This window comes from Schistocerca americana, chromosome 3 (assembly GCF_021461395.2).
Source record: "Schistocerca americana isolate TAMUIC-IGC-003095 chromosome 3, iqSchAmer2.1, whole genome shotgun sequence".
NCBI classification, from domain to species: domain Eukaryota; kingdom Metazoa; phylum Arthropoda; class Insecta; order Orthoptera; family Acrididae; genus Schistocerca; species Schistocerca americana.
This window is the reverse complement of record NC_060121.1, coordinates 424,111,632-424,128,161: the sequence shown is the minus strand read 5'-3', so window position 1 is coordinate 424,128,161 and position 16,530 is coordinate 424,111,632. Positions and strand designations below refer to the sequence as shown.

At 38.3% G+C, this 16,530-nt stretch overlaps 1 protein-coding gene across 2 annotated transcripts in view; it reads left to right on the top strand.

Annotated features, from left to right (window-relative positions):
• The window catches only part of LOC124605832 (transmembrane protein 117-like), a 217,745-nt gene that overhangs the window by 159,265 nt on the left and 41,950 nt on the right, over positions 1-16,530 (top strand). For both annotated transcript variants that reach the window (XM_047137761.1, XM_047137760.1), the window contains exons 7-8: positions 9,568-9,729; positions 10,186-10,290. In XM_047137761.1, coding sequence (XP_046993717.1) covers positions 9,568-9,729; positions 10,186-10,290 — 267 coding nt within the window. The remainder of the gene's footprint in view (positions 1-9,567; positions 9,730-10,185; positions 10,291-16,530) is intronic.

The window sequence follows — 16,530 nt, the reverse complement described above, 5'->3', positions numbered from 1 at the left end:
TAGTGATGACTTCTCTTACTGTTTACTTCTTACATACTGTTTTGAATCAGATGACCAACCATTATACGTAGGAAGTTTCAGTAAGATTGAGTGCTTGTTTTTGTATTCGCTGTTCCATGTGTTTGGCCATTTTTGTCTCATCTCCAATATTTATTGCCTCCACAGGCCAGATCATTAACTCATGCTTGTGTAGTTGCATTCAACTTGGAGGTAGCTGATTTGAGCCCCGATGGTGGAAGAAATTTTCACTGCCGGTATTTGGCTGACAAGGGGAGAAAAAGTGGCACAAAGTTCATGTTTGTCAGGGTTGGTGCCAGTATTCTGGATTAAATTGCAAACCTCGGTGTTTCATGGAGTGAGGACATATGACATAGAAACTGTTGATGATGATCCACGTTTGGATGGGGACACCAGGATCAGCAGACACTCTGGTGCACTTTGAGAGGGACAATCTATGAACTGATACCAGTGTACAAGCACATGACACAGATGCACACCAGACACCCAGCAGTAAGTTGGGAAGACTGCGACAGCAAACTACTTCCATTAGGACCTCCCACCTACCCCCACCACCCACCCTGACTCCCTGCCTCCACACACACAACAAAGTGGGATTCTTGCATCAGTCGCCAAGGCTCAATTCCTGAGTACAGGTCCAAATGTTTGTAGCTTACCTATGTCCTGTGAATGTTTCTCTTTTATGCCATTTTTTATTCTAGAACACAGAAAAATGTTGCTGGGAGCTAATTCTGTTGAGTAGTGTCATTGAAAATACACTGATGATTTGTTTATGGCCAAACACTGTCTGACACTATGCTATGTGATGAGGCAAGATGTCATCACAGAGACAATCCTTGATCTCCACGCATGGAAGCACTTTTTCCAGTGTCTCACAAAATTCTTTTAGGACCAGAATGTTGTAATATGGTATAATACCATCTTCTTCTTTGTTCCTACATGTCACATTTTTTCCACTGAGTTTTGAGTCTGTTCATCTTCTTCTTTGTTCCTACATGTCACATTTTTTCCACTGAGTTTTGAGTTTGTTTCATAAGATTTCACATTCAGAGCTTGATTACAGCAAGTGTTTTCATTGTAAAACCTATGTGTCAGAGAACATTTTTATTGAACTTGTTATCTATAATTTGTGTATCTGAAAAAGTCAAATAGTATTTATGAAAATAACCTAAATGACAGTAGTATATCTATCAGGCCTCTGGCAGTATATCTATCAGGCCTCTGGCCTTGGTATAAGCGCTTGTGACATCACATGCATGGGCAGGTGATGGCAAGGAGAATGTCAGTGGGACACTTTTGTCGGCATTTGCAGAACCCACACAGCTTTGTCAGCACACCTACACATTTTGACCTCTCAATCATAGCCCAATATTTTACAACCATAACAAAGGAAACAGATGTTCAGTATATACCACAGAGCCATAATCTTGTTCTCTGTTACCCTGTGGTGCCCCCCCTCCCCCCCCCCCCCGCCCCCCACATACACACTTGGCACTTAACCATGACAGTAGATTGACCTTTTCACCTGCTTTGGCACAATGGACCCTCAAATTACGTTCCGTAATGTTGTTTTCATGTCTAAATTGTCTGCATTATTGTCCTGTATCAGTAAAAAACATGTGGCTCACTTTATGGATGTTACTAGTGTAACTTACAGGTTAAGGTACGCTTGAAGGCTAAAGCATTATTGCAGATCCTCAAATATTACTTCCATGTCTAATCTGTATGGCTTCTTCAAACTTTTCTGTGAAAGAGTGAATACTGCCTCTATGGAGTGGCACATTGGACTGCACATGTACTGATCTTATTATTAATTGGTAACCTACATAAATTAGTTTATTATGAACTCCCAATAGCCTAGCTACAGTAAGGATTACATTAGATTAGATTAATACTTGTTCCATAGATCATGAATACGACACTTCGTAATGATGTGGAATGTGTCAGGTTAATGAACGATGTCTGTACAAGATATTACATTACACAAAATACTGCACTAATGTTCAAGTTCCCCCCCCCCCCCCCTGCCCGCTTAATTTATATCTAAAAATTCAGCCAATGAGTAGAAGGAGTTGTCATCCAGAAATTCTTTTAATTTATTTTTAAATGTTAGTTGGCTATCTGTCAGGGTTTTGATGCTGTTTGGTAGGTGACCAAAGACTTTTGTAGCAGCATAATTTACCCCTTTCTGTGCCAAAGTCAGATTTAACCCTGCATAGTGAAGATCATCCTTTCTCCTGGTGTTATAGCTCTGCACACTGCTATTACTTTTGAACTGGGTTGGATTATTAACAACAAATTTCATAAGTGAATATATATACTGTGAGGTTACTGTGAGGATCCCTAGATCCTTAAATAGATGTCTGCAGGATGACCGTGGGTGGGCTCCAGCAATTATTCTGATTACACGTTTTTGAGCAATGAATACTTTTCTACTCAATGATGAATTACCCCAGAATATGATGCCGTACAAAAGCAGTGAATGAAAGTAGGCATAGTAAGCTAATTTACTGAGATTCTTATCGCCAAAATTTGCAATAACCCTAATAGCATACGTAGCTGAACTCAGGCGTTTCAGCAGACCATCAATGTGTTGCTTCCAGTTTAACCTCTCATCAATGGACACACCTAAAAATTTTGAAAATTCTACCTCAGCTACAGACTTCTGTTCAAAGTCTATATTTATTATTGGAGTTGTGCCATTTACTGTACAGAACTGTATATACCGTGTTTTATCAAAATTTAAAGAGAGTCCATTTGCTGAGAACCACTTAATAATTTTGTGAAAAACACCATTTACAATTACATCACTTAGTTCTCAGTTTTTGGATGTTATTACTATACTTGTATCATCAGCAAAAAGAACTAACTTTGCATCTTCATCATTGTGGAATGGTTAGTCATTAATGTATATCAAGAACAGTAAAGGACCTAAGACTGAACCCTGTGGGACCCTGTACTTGATAGCCCCCCAGTTTGATGAATCAGCTGTTGTTTTAACATTACATGAACCACTTATTTCAGCTTTCTGCATTCTTCCAGTTAAGTATGAATTAAACCATTTGTGCACTGCCCCACTCAAACCATAATGATTTAGCTTATCTAAAAGAATTCCATGATTTACACAATCAAAGGCCTTTGAGAGATCACAGAAAATACCAATGGGTGATGTCTGGTTATTCAGAGCATTTAATATTTGATCAGTGAAAGCGTATATAGCATTTTCTGTTAAAAGCCTTTCTGAAAACCAAACTGACATTTTGTTAGTACTTTATTTTTACAAATATGGGAGGCTACTCTTGAATACATTACTTTCTCAAACATTTCTGATAGAGCTGTCAGAAGAGAGATTGGGCGGTAGTTGTTGACATCCGACGTATCCCCCTTTTTATGCAATGGTTTTACAATGGCATATTTCAGTCTATCGGGGAAAACACCCTGCTCCAAAGACCTATTACATACGTGGCTGAGAATCCTACTTATCTGTGGGGAACAAGCTTTAAGTACCTTGCTGGAAATGCCATCAATTCCATAAGAGCTTTTACTTTTCAGTGAGTTTATTATTTTACTGATTTCAGAGGGAGAGGTTGGTGGAATTACAGTTGTTTCAAACTGCACAGGTATGGCCTCTTCTATTAGTAGGCTTGCCTCTTCTAGTGAAGATCTAGATCCTATTTTCTCCACAACATTTAAAAAATGATTATTGAAAATATTTTCAATTTCTGATTGTTTGTTAGTACACTTGTCATTCAGTTTTATGGCACTAAAGTCTTCCTGTGCTCTTGGTTGCCCTGTTTCCCTTTCAATAATATTCCAAATTGCTTTACTTTTATTATCAGAGTTACTGATCTCAGACATGATACACATGCTTCTGGACTTTTTAATAACTTTTCTTAGAACCGCACAATAGTTTTTATAATATTGAACAATTTCGGGGTCAGTACTCCCTCTTGCTGTTAGATATAGTTCACTTTTACAGTTGCAAGATATTCTTATTCCTTTAGTTAGCCAAGGTTTTCTATTTTTTTTCTTGGAATTACGTTTAACTATTTTCTTGGGAAAACAATTTTCTAATACCCTTAAAAATGTATCGTGAAATAAGTTATATTTCAAGTTTGCATCAGGTTCCTTATACACTTCATCCCAATCTAGCTGCTATACGCTTTCGCTAAAGTTTGCAATATTTATATTGTTAATTGAAAGCACTGCTTTGAAAGTCTGATTTGATATACTGCATGGAGCTATGTCTTGTACTGTAACTAGTTGTGCACCATGATCTGAAAGACCATTCTCAACAGGATAAGCATTACATCCTTAAACTTATCTTGGTCTATAAAAAAGTTATCTATCAATGTACTGCTGTTCTTTGTTATCTGAGTAGGAAAATCAATGACGGAGCTCAAATTGAAAGAACTGAGTAATACTACAAGGTCATTCTTCCTATTACACTCTTTCAGGGAGTCAACATTGAAATCCCCACAAATGATAATTTGCTTCCCCCTGTCTGACAGATAGCACAACAAAGCATCCAAGTTTTCTAGACATAGCTGGAAATTCCCTGAGGGGGACCTATGCACTGTTACAATTATGAAAGTGCCATCATTTAGTTTAAGTTCAGTGGCACATGCTTTCATATGTTGCTCTACACAAAATTTTTTAGTTTCTAAATTTTGTACACTGTGGAAGCTTTTGACATATATGGCAACTCCTCCTATCATCATATTATCTCTACTAACATGTACAGCTAATTTGTACCCATTGATGCTAACCTTTTGCATATCGGTGACAACGTGATGCTCAGACGGGCATAGTACATCTATTACATTCTCAGTTTCTAAATCTTCTAAACAAGGCAGAAGCTCATCAATTTTATTCTTCAATCCCCCAGTATTTTGATGAAATATACTAACATTATTTTTCACTTTACTTTTGTGAGTTTCTTGAACTTTTTTAGCATCTTTAGTACTTGCCTGGCTGAGTTTCCCACTGGACACTGACCTCACACTAAAAAAAGAGTTTCCACTATGAGATGTATTTTCTCCCCCCGTTAAATTTCCTGCTATCAGCCCAGCCAGTTTACCCTTCCCTTTCTTGTTGAGGTGTTGGCCATGTCTAGTGTAGTCCCACCTACAGAGTGAATCAACAGGAACCACACCAATGTGTGACCCTGCACCAGATCCAAGTAGCCTTTCCAACTCCAATTTAACTCTCCTGACAGAAGAGCTCAAATGAGGTTGGTCGTGGCGCTCCAGAACCGACACAAACCCAACACTGGTATGGGTTGAAGTTGATGCAATCTTTGCCAGGTCACACTCTATGCTGTACCCCGGATCTCGGTCAATACTGTTGCTCGGCCCACCCACAATAATCACGGTATCTTCCTTAGTAAAGCCTCTACATAGTGAACCTAAATCCGCTGTAACCTGCCCCAGTCCAGCACTAGGTTTAAAAAACTTGTGACCTGGTATTCTGACCCTAATTCATCCTGCTGAAGTTGGCCCACACCCCTAGCATGCGAACTACCTAGCAACAAGACTTTCTTTCTCTTTGCAGACTTCCCTACATTCTTATTCAATTTGCTGCTGAAAGCTTGTTGAGCCCTGTCTATAACTACTTCTGTGAGAGGCTCATCAGTTTCTGACTGAGGCAACAGGTCAAACCTATTTTGTACATTAATAACAAAGCTGTCAGAAGAATTTCTTGGCCTGTTCCTTATGCCTATTGCCACTTCCCACCCCTGTTTACCCTTCTCCCCCCTTAACCCGCCCAGTTCTCGCTTAGCCTCATTTAACTCAGCCTGAAGGGCAGCAATTTTCCCCTCCTGTTCCACAATCTTTCTATCTCTACTGCATAGCCTACAGAACCACTGATGAGTCTCGCTCATTTTCCCAATTCCCACGCCACTACAATCGCCCCAATGAAAAAAATTACTACATCCATCACACCAGATCTCGGAGCTAATGATTCTATGGCACATCAGGCACTTTACACTCATGGTACAAATCGATTTTAGTGACAGAAAGACAATTAAGTTACCGGAAAACAATGAAAATACGTGTACGAAAAATTAGGCCTACTGGCGACTATATAAACAGTGGTTCAGAAGTTTTTTATTGGAAATTTCTTAAGAGATGACGATACTCTACAGATATAAAGGGGCAGCAAACGTATTTAGCACACTAAACTATCAGTAAATGCACTTAAAATTGCGGTATGAAGTTTGATCTGAAAGCTCAAAAGTTCAGCCTGGCCGCGATATGTAAACAAAACGAACTTTACGTGATTACTGTGAAAATACGTGAGTAAGACAAAAACCTTTAATGGTACGCTTGAAGAGCACTATAATTAATGTAATAAATTAGTTTAAAGTGTTAAAAACAGTTTACTACTATTTAAATTACTTATCTTGTACAAGAGCTGTGACTCAGACGTCCGTAAGGGCATGATAAATCGGCTGCTGGCCTCCAAATACTAATCCTTAAAAGTCAACACCATTCAGAACACTTTGTGTTGACTTTCCTCTGTTTTAGATTGTTGCCACAATCAGTGACCCCAACATTGTGACAAAGTGTTGTTAGGACTGATGACCTAGCCATTTAGTCTGATATCCCCCTCAATCAATCAATCAAAGTGTTGTTGTACCATCTGCTTGAGCAGATGATTAGTAACAGTAACTGTACTTACACTTAAATGCATTATGCAGATGAGACATGTTCACAAATGTTTACTAAATGTTCTAAATGTCATTTTTCTTCTACTTATTGTGTGGTATTACAACAGCCTTAATTTAATTTCATGTATCTTCCTAGAAATATGTACTACATCTGAAGATGATTGTCTCTGTAATGCACATTCACAGATCTATAGCACTTCTGCGCCAAAATTTATTCCATGGCAGCTGATCAGTATGAGTCATGTACACCCATGAGTTGTCACTATTGGGAGACAATAAAACATTTTTCTTGTCACACTCCCTAATCCCTCATACCTGACAAAATCATTCTGCCCCTGAGGTAAGCAACCAGCTTTACAAAGCTCACAGCCAAATTCAGTAACATCGATTACAATTAACCACATCTTAAAATATTACTGTCTCTGTAAGTATTTTTGTTTGTTGCTGATCATGAAAACTATACGCTTAAGAAGCCCTTAACATTATTTGACATTTTTCATTCAGTTGTTGGTTCCTAGTTGCGTATTATTATAAAATATGTCTGAGAACTGGGGACTGCATGAATACTTGCTTTAATTTGCAATAAATCTAGTTCAGTTTTTGAGCCCTGCTAGATAAAAGTCACAGTGGACCCTTGAATTAAGTGTCCCAATGTTATTGCCACATCCAAATTACCTGTAAAGTGTGGCTCATATAGGTACGAAACAAGTGTTGCCATGCTTTCATCCATTTTTCAAAAGCATTCAGGGACTATAATTTTGTATTTTATTTCCCACATAACACTACTGTTAGAGCAATCAACATCTTCTCATGTGTCCATTGCAACTCTTCTGCTCCACATTCTTGTAGAATTTCTGTATAAAACATAAGTTTACAGTTTTTGCAAATAAATTGTCATTGAATGACATTCTATCCTCAGTTTTAAACTCCACAAATGGTTTTTCTATTGCTACATGCACAACGCCCAGCTCACCAAATTTAGATACAATGTAACCATCCTTTTTAAGCAGATGCAAATGGAAATGAAATTTTATAAATGGATTTATTGGGTGTCCTTTAAAATAGAAAACATCCTTGACTCAATCATTTTCTGTGAGTACACCAATGTATGGCCAATTTTGAATTATATTCACAGTAAATGCTGATATTTTTATTTCCCAGTTGTATCCAGATTTTTCCAGTTAGTGTGGTTAAAGTAATTTGTATGCCTTCCTTGCAGACCTACAATGGCTTATTGTTTTCCCAATAGCAGTTTACACTCTTACTTTGTAGCAATTATTTTTGCCATATGCTCCAGTCTGAGTGTTTTGATTTCGATCTCTTCCATTTTCAGTTTTTTTTCATATGATAATATTAATTGCACTTAAAAGGAGTAAATTTCATTAATAGGGAATGGTTTAAGTCTGCACAAAACATTTGTTCATTTTCTTAAGATCTGTTGGGTAACATTATATTTGGGGACCAATACTAATTCAGCAATATCTATATTCAGCAGTATTATGGAGAACAGTGACCTAGATTGAGAAAAATATGTCTCTCCAGCTTTAATATAAATCTTCTGTATAATATTGATGTCATCTTGTTGGAGTCTGTGTTAACAATTGTCATGTGATTTATAATCTTCCCCCGGTCTTGATTGGTTTTCTTGCAACCAGTCAACTTTCATGTATTCTTATTGCCCCATTACACAAATTGTAAAACACTGTTGAACACAATGCAACAACTGTTCTGTCCAGTAGTTTAGACCACACAAAAGCAACTGGCACAGAATATAGTGGAACATACTGTAAATACTGTTTGTTGGTATTTAATACACATAAACTGTCTTCCACAGGGTCAAACACACCACCCATTCTGTAGTTACAAACTGTAGCTACTTAACCCATGTTAGTGTCCCAGTCTGTATGAGACTGATTGAGACCCTTTTTTCACAGCCACAATTCTAACCTGGCTGCAATAACATGTTTTGTGTCAAAAACGTTCTTGTAGTAAATAAAATGTTCTGGACAACTCAAGCTCCTTTATTTTCATTAATGGCTCAAATTTCTACGTTAGGTGATTCAGTTCAGAATTTCCTGACAAGAACATGGCCTTTTGTCTTTTGAAGTTGGAAATTTAATTAACCGTAAAATATAACTGCAATTGTCAGTGGTAACCATCTCACCCTTCTTGTTGTTCATTAAATGTTGGAAAAGCCATGAACACAGGTGGTTTGGGAGACATTCCTGCTACACCTGCACTCTCAATGTATAACAAAGATGTTCAAGTTCTGATTTGCAAGTGTCATGGGTCCCAAGGTGCTGCCACTTTTTTAAAAAGACAACCTACAAGCACAACCAACAGTGGCTTGCCCTGTTCTGTTCACAAGAGGTATACACAGAACACACTTCAGAAGCAGTACAAGTTATCATTAAGTCCATAAACAAAAGCAAATTAAATATCAAAGTACTAACTATGACAAATAGAGTCTACAAAGTAAACATCCTAGCCAAACCAATAGCACACTCACTGCACACTCCACAGGTCATTCCACAACTGACTGAGATTGGTCCTAGGCTAGCTTATATGCTGAATTCTGGCATATTCTCATCAGAGGGCACTCCTGATAAACACTCAATAAGGGGTGGTTGGCAGTGCTTGATGGTAATGTTGTGCTGAACATTCCATTTCCATAGTGACACTGGGTGGTGCCATTACGCCTTTCTTAATCTGTCTGCTAAAACAAGTCATATGGTCAGTACTGTCTTGTAAGTTTCCCAATCTACATAATACATACAGTAGTCTTAAAATTAGTGTAGTACATGTTTTTCTTTGGGTCATCATGGCAGTGAGGCATTGTTTTTATTGAAGGCACACTTTTAATTTTTATTTTACAGAGCTTTCGCGTGCATTTCTGGCTTCTTTCATCCTAGTCATGGACTTACTGATTGTCATGCAAGACTGGGACTTCCCACATTTCACAACAACATTGCACGTCAACCTTCCGGGTTTCAGTGTAGCTACACTGCAGTGGAAGTACGCCGAAGTAGACATAACAGGTACAGCTATTTATTTAAAATGAGTAGTGTTTCAAATTACAACACAGTATGAGGGAAGACAACCACTCAAAACATACGGAATTGTTGAGAACAGTTGAGTATTTTAGATTAGCTGTTATCTTTACTTTATTGTGCAATGGAAATGTGTGCACAAAAAATGTAGCTGAGCGACCTTTTTTTATGTCTGTCTGCTGTTAACATGTATTCCATGTGCGAGTGGTTCTTTCCTGGTTAGACTTTTTGCCTGCTTTGAAGAGATACGTAACACATTTTCACTATAACTTTTATACATTTTTTCTTTATTTTTCTTGTATATGTTTCACTTAAAATTTTCAATGTAAGGAATTGTTATCACCCTTTATTAATATTTTTTGAAAGATAATATTCATTTTCATTTACAGAATAAGGTTAAATTTTTGTTACTCAGATTTTTTATACACCTTATTTTCATCATAGGAAAATGGTTCAACTATGGCATAATTTTTCTTGTCATGTTGCTGGACCTGAATATGTGGAAAAACCAAATATTTTATGATCCAAAGGACTTTGGCCAGTACACAGGTTAGTCTCTAATTTGTATTTTTACTGTAATTTTGTGATTATCATAGAAAATATAGTACTGTAACAAAAGAAAATTTCCATTTCATTCATAAATTGTTTACTAAATAAGCTGTGAATGGTAAAAATGCTTTCACACCCTAATTTTTAGAATTTAGGGCTGTTTCTATATCAATATTTTTAAGATTTAGAGGCAAAATTCCTGTTACCTTAATGGATAACTCCAATTATAAATTAAAACTTTAAAATTATTAAAGAGCAAGATCTGAGCAGAGTGGGTGGTTTATTAAAAGTTCATTTTCTGTGAGTTGCTATCTTCATCAGTTTGTGTCTCACAATTTCAGTGCCCTGTATGCCACTATACTTTGATCAAAACAAAAAAGAAAGTGATTAGTGGTCAAGTATAGTTGAGGTCGGGAGGCGGCAACATCCCTGGTTTTCCATTACCCACATGCAAAGCATGGATGTGACAGAAAAACTACTAGCAGCATTTGTCATTGACATCTGAATGTGGTTACTGGCTCCTGCTGTAACAAGTGTTATGATAATAATAGTCATAATGCATGAGATGAGCTCAAACTTTGCTTTGTTGTTGCCATCAGGGCTTAATTTTGGCCAGAATGGCATTCTGGCACCTCCCAGAGAAATTTTTTTGAACTCGCTGGAATAAGTTGGCAGTGAAGATTTAAAATAGTACACATGCATTCAATTGCAAAGGAACTATAATTTAGGTTAAATCAACAGTCAAGATCATAACAACATTTGCTTATTTTATCAATTTTACCTTATGTTATAGTCATCCTCTGATTTTTTGGACCAGAACAAGAGAAAAAGCAGTGTTACCTATTGGTGTGAATGACAAACACAATATAAACACCAAAGAATTTAGAATACTGTATTCTATTTCATTTACTGATTACCCTCACACAATATTTTTAATGATGTGATCAGACCTAGAGCAATACATTGTGTTTTATCTAAAAATGACCTTGTAATCCTCCAATCTTCAGGATGCCAGTTTACACCCACTTTAAAGTAACCCCTATAAAAGGATTTAGGTCGTTATGCTTCCATATTTTAAGAAAAGTCTAGGCCAAAGGTCATGGTTTAGGATCCATTTGAGAAAAAGTTGAATCATTAAAACACTCAAAAATAATAAATTTTACTTATCCATATCAGGCTCACAACCTAACAGTTTTTGAGATTTTCATGAGGGAGATCATTCTCCAGCAAAGGCTGTTTATATTTTTGCAACAGATACTTTATTTCATGCTTTTTTTATTCTCTAATTTCGCCCCCCACTGCAATTTAAGTTACCTCTGTTATTCGTGTCACAGTGCAAAACTGATCATATAATATCTTATCTTCCACATGTGTTTTTAGTGGTAGCTCCTTCTAATGATGTCCATAATAAGGGTTTCTTGTGATCATGGTGGTAATGCATGCAACTATCACAGATGTGTATTCCATGTGCAAAATGAGAAAAATGCAACCCTTAAGTGGGTCAGTCACTGTGTCAGTGTAAAATGCATAAAATACATCAGTTCCACATTTCAAATCAAACTGCACATGATATGGCCAGTGTCTTACAATCAAATGACACCTAGTGAATTTTCACTCTGCAGTGGATTGTTCCCTGATTTAAAGCTCCCTGACAGATGAAAACTGTGTGCCACACTGGGCCTCAAACCTGAGACATTTACTTTTTATAGGAGAATCTTCTACAAATTAAGTAATTCAATCACAACTCACAACACATTATCACAGCTTTAGTGCCACTAGTACCTGCTCTGTATCAGTGGAGCACTTGGACATGAAAGACAAAGGTCCCAACACAGTCTTAATCTGCCAGAAAGTTTCAAATCAGTGCACGCTCTGCTGCAAAGTGCAGATTCATTCTGGAAACAATATCCTAGGCTGTGGGTAAGCCTTTTCTCTGATATATCCTTTCTTGCAGAAATGCTAGGCCCATAAGGTATACAAGGAGAACTTTTATGAAGTTTGAAAGGCTGAGAAGGAGGCACTGATGGAAATAAACTGTGAGGGTGGGTTGTGGGTCATTCTGAAACAATTCAGTTGGTAGAGCAGTTACCTGCAAAAATGCAAAGGTCCCAGCACGGAGTCATGATTGTGCACATAGTTTTAACTTTCCAGAAAGTTACAAAACCACTGGATCTCTACTCACCAATCCTTCTAGTATGATAGGTACACTAGGAATTTATCATACTGTGGAAAAAATTAAATGTTACTGAATTACACAAATTCTCTCAGAAGATATTGTGTTTGTTATTAAATTAAAAATCCTCAGGTATTTTATATTTATTACTCAGTATTTTTTCATAGAGCCTATTGAAGTACAACATATGAAGGATTCATAATTATTTATGAAATTCTATTGTCTGTATATACAGTTAAAAGTGATTTTATGAACTGGATGAGTGAATATATAGTCATTCAATCTCTGTTTTTTTGTGAGTTCTGTGTGCAAATCTCCATTAGATGGTCACAAAAGAAAAGACCATCATTATAAAAGAATGAGCCTGGTTAGTAAAACGCTAGGAAGTCAGCAAGTTTGGTTTGTTTTGGCAAGCATTTGTCACTTGGCAATCTATAACAAATTGTTTTCTATTTTAGCTTCAGTTTCACACGAAGAAGTAGTGTTTGAAAAAATTTAATAGCATTTTAAGTTCACTTAGATCTTCCCCTCTTAAAATTCAAATGGTCAGTAATGCTGTAACTCATCAGGGTTAAATCCATTACACACTTGACAGGGAGCAGTTCATGCACTCCATTAGAACAATGCTGTAACTCTCAGGGTTAAATCGACTACCCACGTGACAGCTTATTGAGCTTTATGAATGATTAATCTTGTATTTGACATAACATTTTAGATCACATTTGCTGTTCCTCTGAATTTTAAAAAAGAAATCTCCAATAGGGCTGAAAATATTGTTAAACTTTTCACACTCTTCCATCTGGATTTCTTAATCACTCATGCTGAAACTGCAACATGAGCAAATTTACACAGACTAGGCAAACTGCCTAGGATGAACACAGTGGCTGTCTTGTAAATAAAATTCTTTTATGTAATTTTTCACCTTTGGGTCACAAAATTGGTATCATAGCTGGTTTAGAATTTTTAGAAAGCCATCAGCAGATGATAAGCTCACTGGCCAAAATATTAGTAATCCCTTAAAATAACACGTTGTTTGCTTTGGTGTGTGTTGATGTTGTAGAACTAGCACCAGCCAGGCCTGTGACATTCCATTACTGATGTAAGTCATGGTAGTGAAATAGTCTATAGAGCCATGGATCTATGGAATCAGTGCACTAAGATGGGTCAAGGTTGAAGTGTGACGAAATGGTAGAGAGGAGCTATTGCGTTTGAACATTTTCATGAGAACACTGAAAATAAAGCCATCAATTTGTTAGTGTATGAATGCAGATTATCCAAAGTGTCTACAACAAATAATGCACCATTTGCAACCATGTAACACAGAGTATGGACAGTAGTCATAAATATTGCTCAACCAACATATCCAGAGATCACATCTTGTCATGAGAATCAGTTTGAAACCTGACAGGAATAGCTGCTGGCAGTGAAGGCAGCTCCATCTTGACCAGTTTCTGAGTGAATATTATGAAGGGAACTGCATCAATGGACAGTTGGTGTTGGATGTCTTGCATAAGGCCATTGGTCACAGCAGCGTATGATGCTGTAGGTCTTCAGTGGGCCAAACAACACAGAAACATCATTTGTTCACTGAGTTCTTATTCTTTGAGATTGTAAGGGACCCTGTAGGTCTTCCTTCTCACCTCTTCAGTAGCATCAGAGGGGAGCCCATGAAACACTGCTGCTGATCTCATATTTAGGTAATGTTTTCAGAACTGGTGCAAAATTCAGATCTTTAGACAGCAAGGATGTTGTTGCCTTGTCCAGTTTGTTTCCACTCAAGCTGATGACAGTCCTTGAATCACTATTGTCAACTTTCTACAGGCAAGTCCCAATAAGTTGGTAAAAGTTGCTGAATTCTTTCACAGTGGCTTCCCACATGCAGAGTTCACTGGTTAAGAAGGTGTTTCCAGCTGCCCATTCCCATATGCAGAGTCAGCAATTGGCTGCACAGTGCAGGTGACAGCTGAGCAGATTTGGTGCAATTTTGTCCAGCTCTAGTGACACAGATGTGTTCCCGCACTGGGGCTGACCTCATATGCTGCATTTTGCCCTCATTGTGTTGATGGGATGTTATAAGTGGATAAATTGCATCATCATCATCTTGTCCTGACACTCCTGTAAGGAAAAGAATCTTCTGAGCAGATTCCCCTCTTGATTCACATCTTTTGCAGCATCTTGAAGCTGTGCAGAATCTCCTAACCTTGCTATATGGCACATTTCATTGATGAAATCTATTGGGTCACCAGCTGAGTCGTGTTTCTAAAACATTTCAACAAATTTCCTACTCTTCATCTTCAGGCAAAGTGTTGGATTCATGTCCTTTGCTGAGGGGCCAATGGGAGTGCCAATTGCATACCTCCAGAAGAGAGGTTGTGGCCAACGATGAGATGGGCCTCCTGACAGGTGGAGGGGGGACCCAGATGTCAAGTCCTGGTCCTGCCTGTCTCTTCTGCTGTAGGCTTTGCAGCTTTCACATCAGAGCAGTTCTGACATATTTTTGCTAATGCCACAACCCATGTGGAGCTCAGTTAGAAACCTCTATCCCAGTTGACAAGATCATCATATACTCTTATCTCCATGCCTCTTTGATGACTAAATTCCAGAAGCTGTTAGTGTGGCACGGGCTGCGTCAGAGTCTGTCTGCTGAGTTACAGCATCTGTGTGATTCCTTTCATGACAACAGTTTCTCTGATGCAAAAATAAGATGTGCTCTATAGCTGAGCAAGAAGAAGCAAGGAATAGTTTGGGAGAAGGAGTGAAGTGCCTGGCATTCCTTCAGTTTGAAGGGCTGCACAAGGCCAAGACCGTTAGGATAATGGAAAATCACAACACAAAAATCATTTTTCACTCAAAAGTCAAAATCAAGGGTGTTCTTTGATCAGTCAATGACCAATTAAGATTGGGCACCTGGTGTCTAAAGTGTCTGTTGTAAGTGTGGCATGTAGTACTTTGGTCAGACACAACGGTGAATCTAGCAGTGCTGTTCAGAACATGTGAGGAGTATTCGCCTTGGCCAAACCAACAAGTCTGCAGTAGCAGAGCACAACATTAACGAAGGTCATGTTTTTACTTTTGAACAGACGAAGGTGCTATGATGTGCCAACAGGTGATGAGATTTGGTCATCAAAGAGGCAGAGGTGACAAAGAGTACATGACAATCTTGTCAACTGCGACAGCAGTTTCCTATTGAGTTCCATGTGGGATGTGGTTTGACAAAAAGGTGTCAGGAATACTCTGATGTGAAAGTGGTGGAGGCAGCTAGAAGAACAGAGTACTAGGACTCGATGCCTGGACTCTCACTACCCTGCCAGACCCCTTCCCCCGTCCTGGCTGCAACATCTCTTCCAGAGGCATATGACTACCTCTGCTCCCTCATCCGCCCCCCCCCCCCCTCCTCCTCCATTGTTTTGCTGCCTAAGGAGTAAGCCATCCAGTGGCTATAAAGGAAGGAACAGGATCCAACACTAGTAGCAAATTCATCAAAACATGACTTGATTGATAACCTAAGAAAATTTCATCAGTCAGCTGATAGTTGCAGGTGAGAAGTGAGTAGAGTTTGCGCAGTTTTGTCCAGTTCTGGCCTGCTAACACAGACGTGTTATTGCACTAGGACTGAGCAGCAGCCTCTGATAGGTAGTATACTGCTGATCCATTTAGGGGGACCCAAGAGTTCCCAAGCTTGTGAAAAAATGCTGGGGATTTGCAGTGTAGCTTATCACAGAACCAAAGTCTTCAGTTTAAGCCTTCCAGATGACTGAGGAGGCCATGATCAGTTCTGTATACAGGGCAGCAGTCTGTGAACTTCACTGAAATTCTGTGAACTTGTCTGGTCTTCTCAACTTTCTTTGTCATTTACTGCACTGGTCCAGACCCAGATATCAGGCAAGTGTTTGTTTCAATGTGCACCACGTCTGCAAGTATCTGCACGCTGCTTCCTCAATGGCCTCTAGTACAGCTTCTTCAACATATTGAACTATGCCTCCTGGCAACAAGCAGAGTGCACAAAGTGGTCCTTCCCCATCCCCTAGTGGCATTTTCCTAAGGGATACCAAGATTCACTACATATT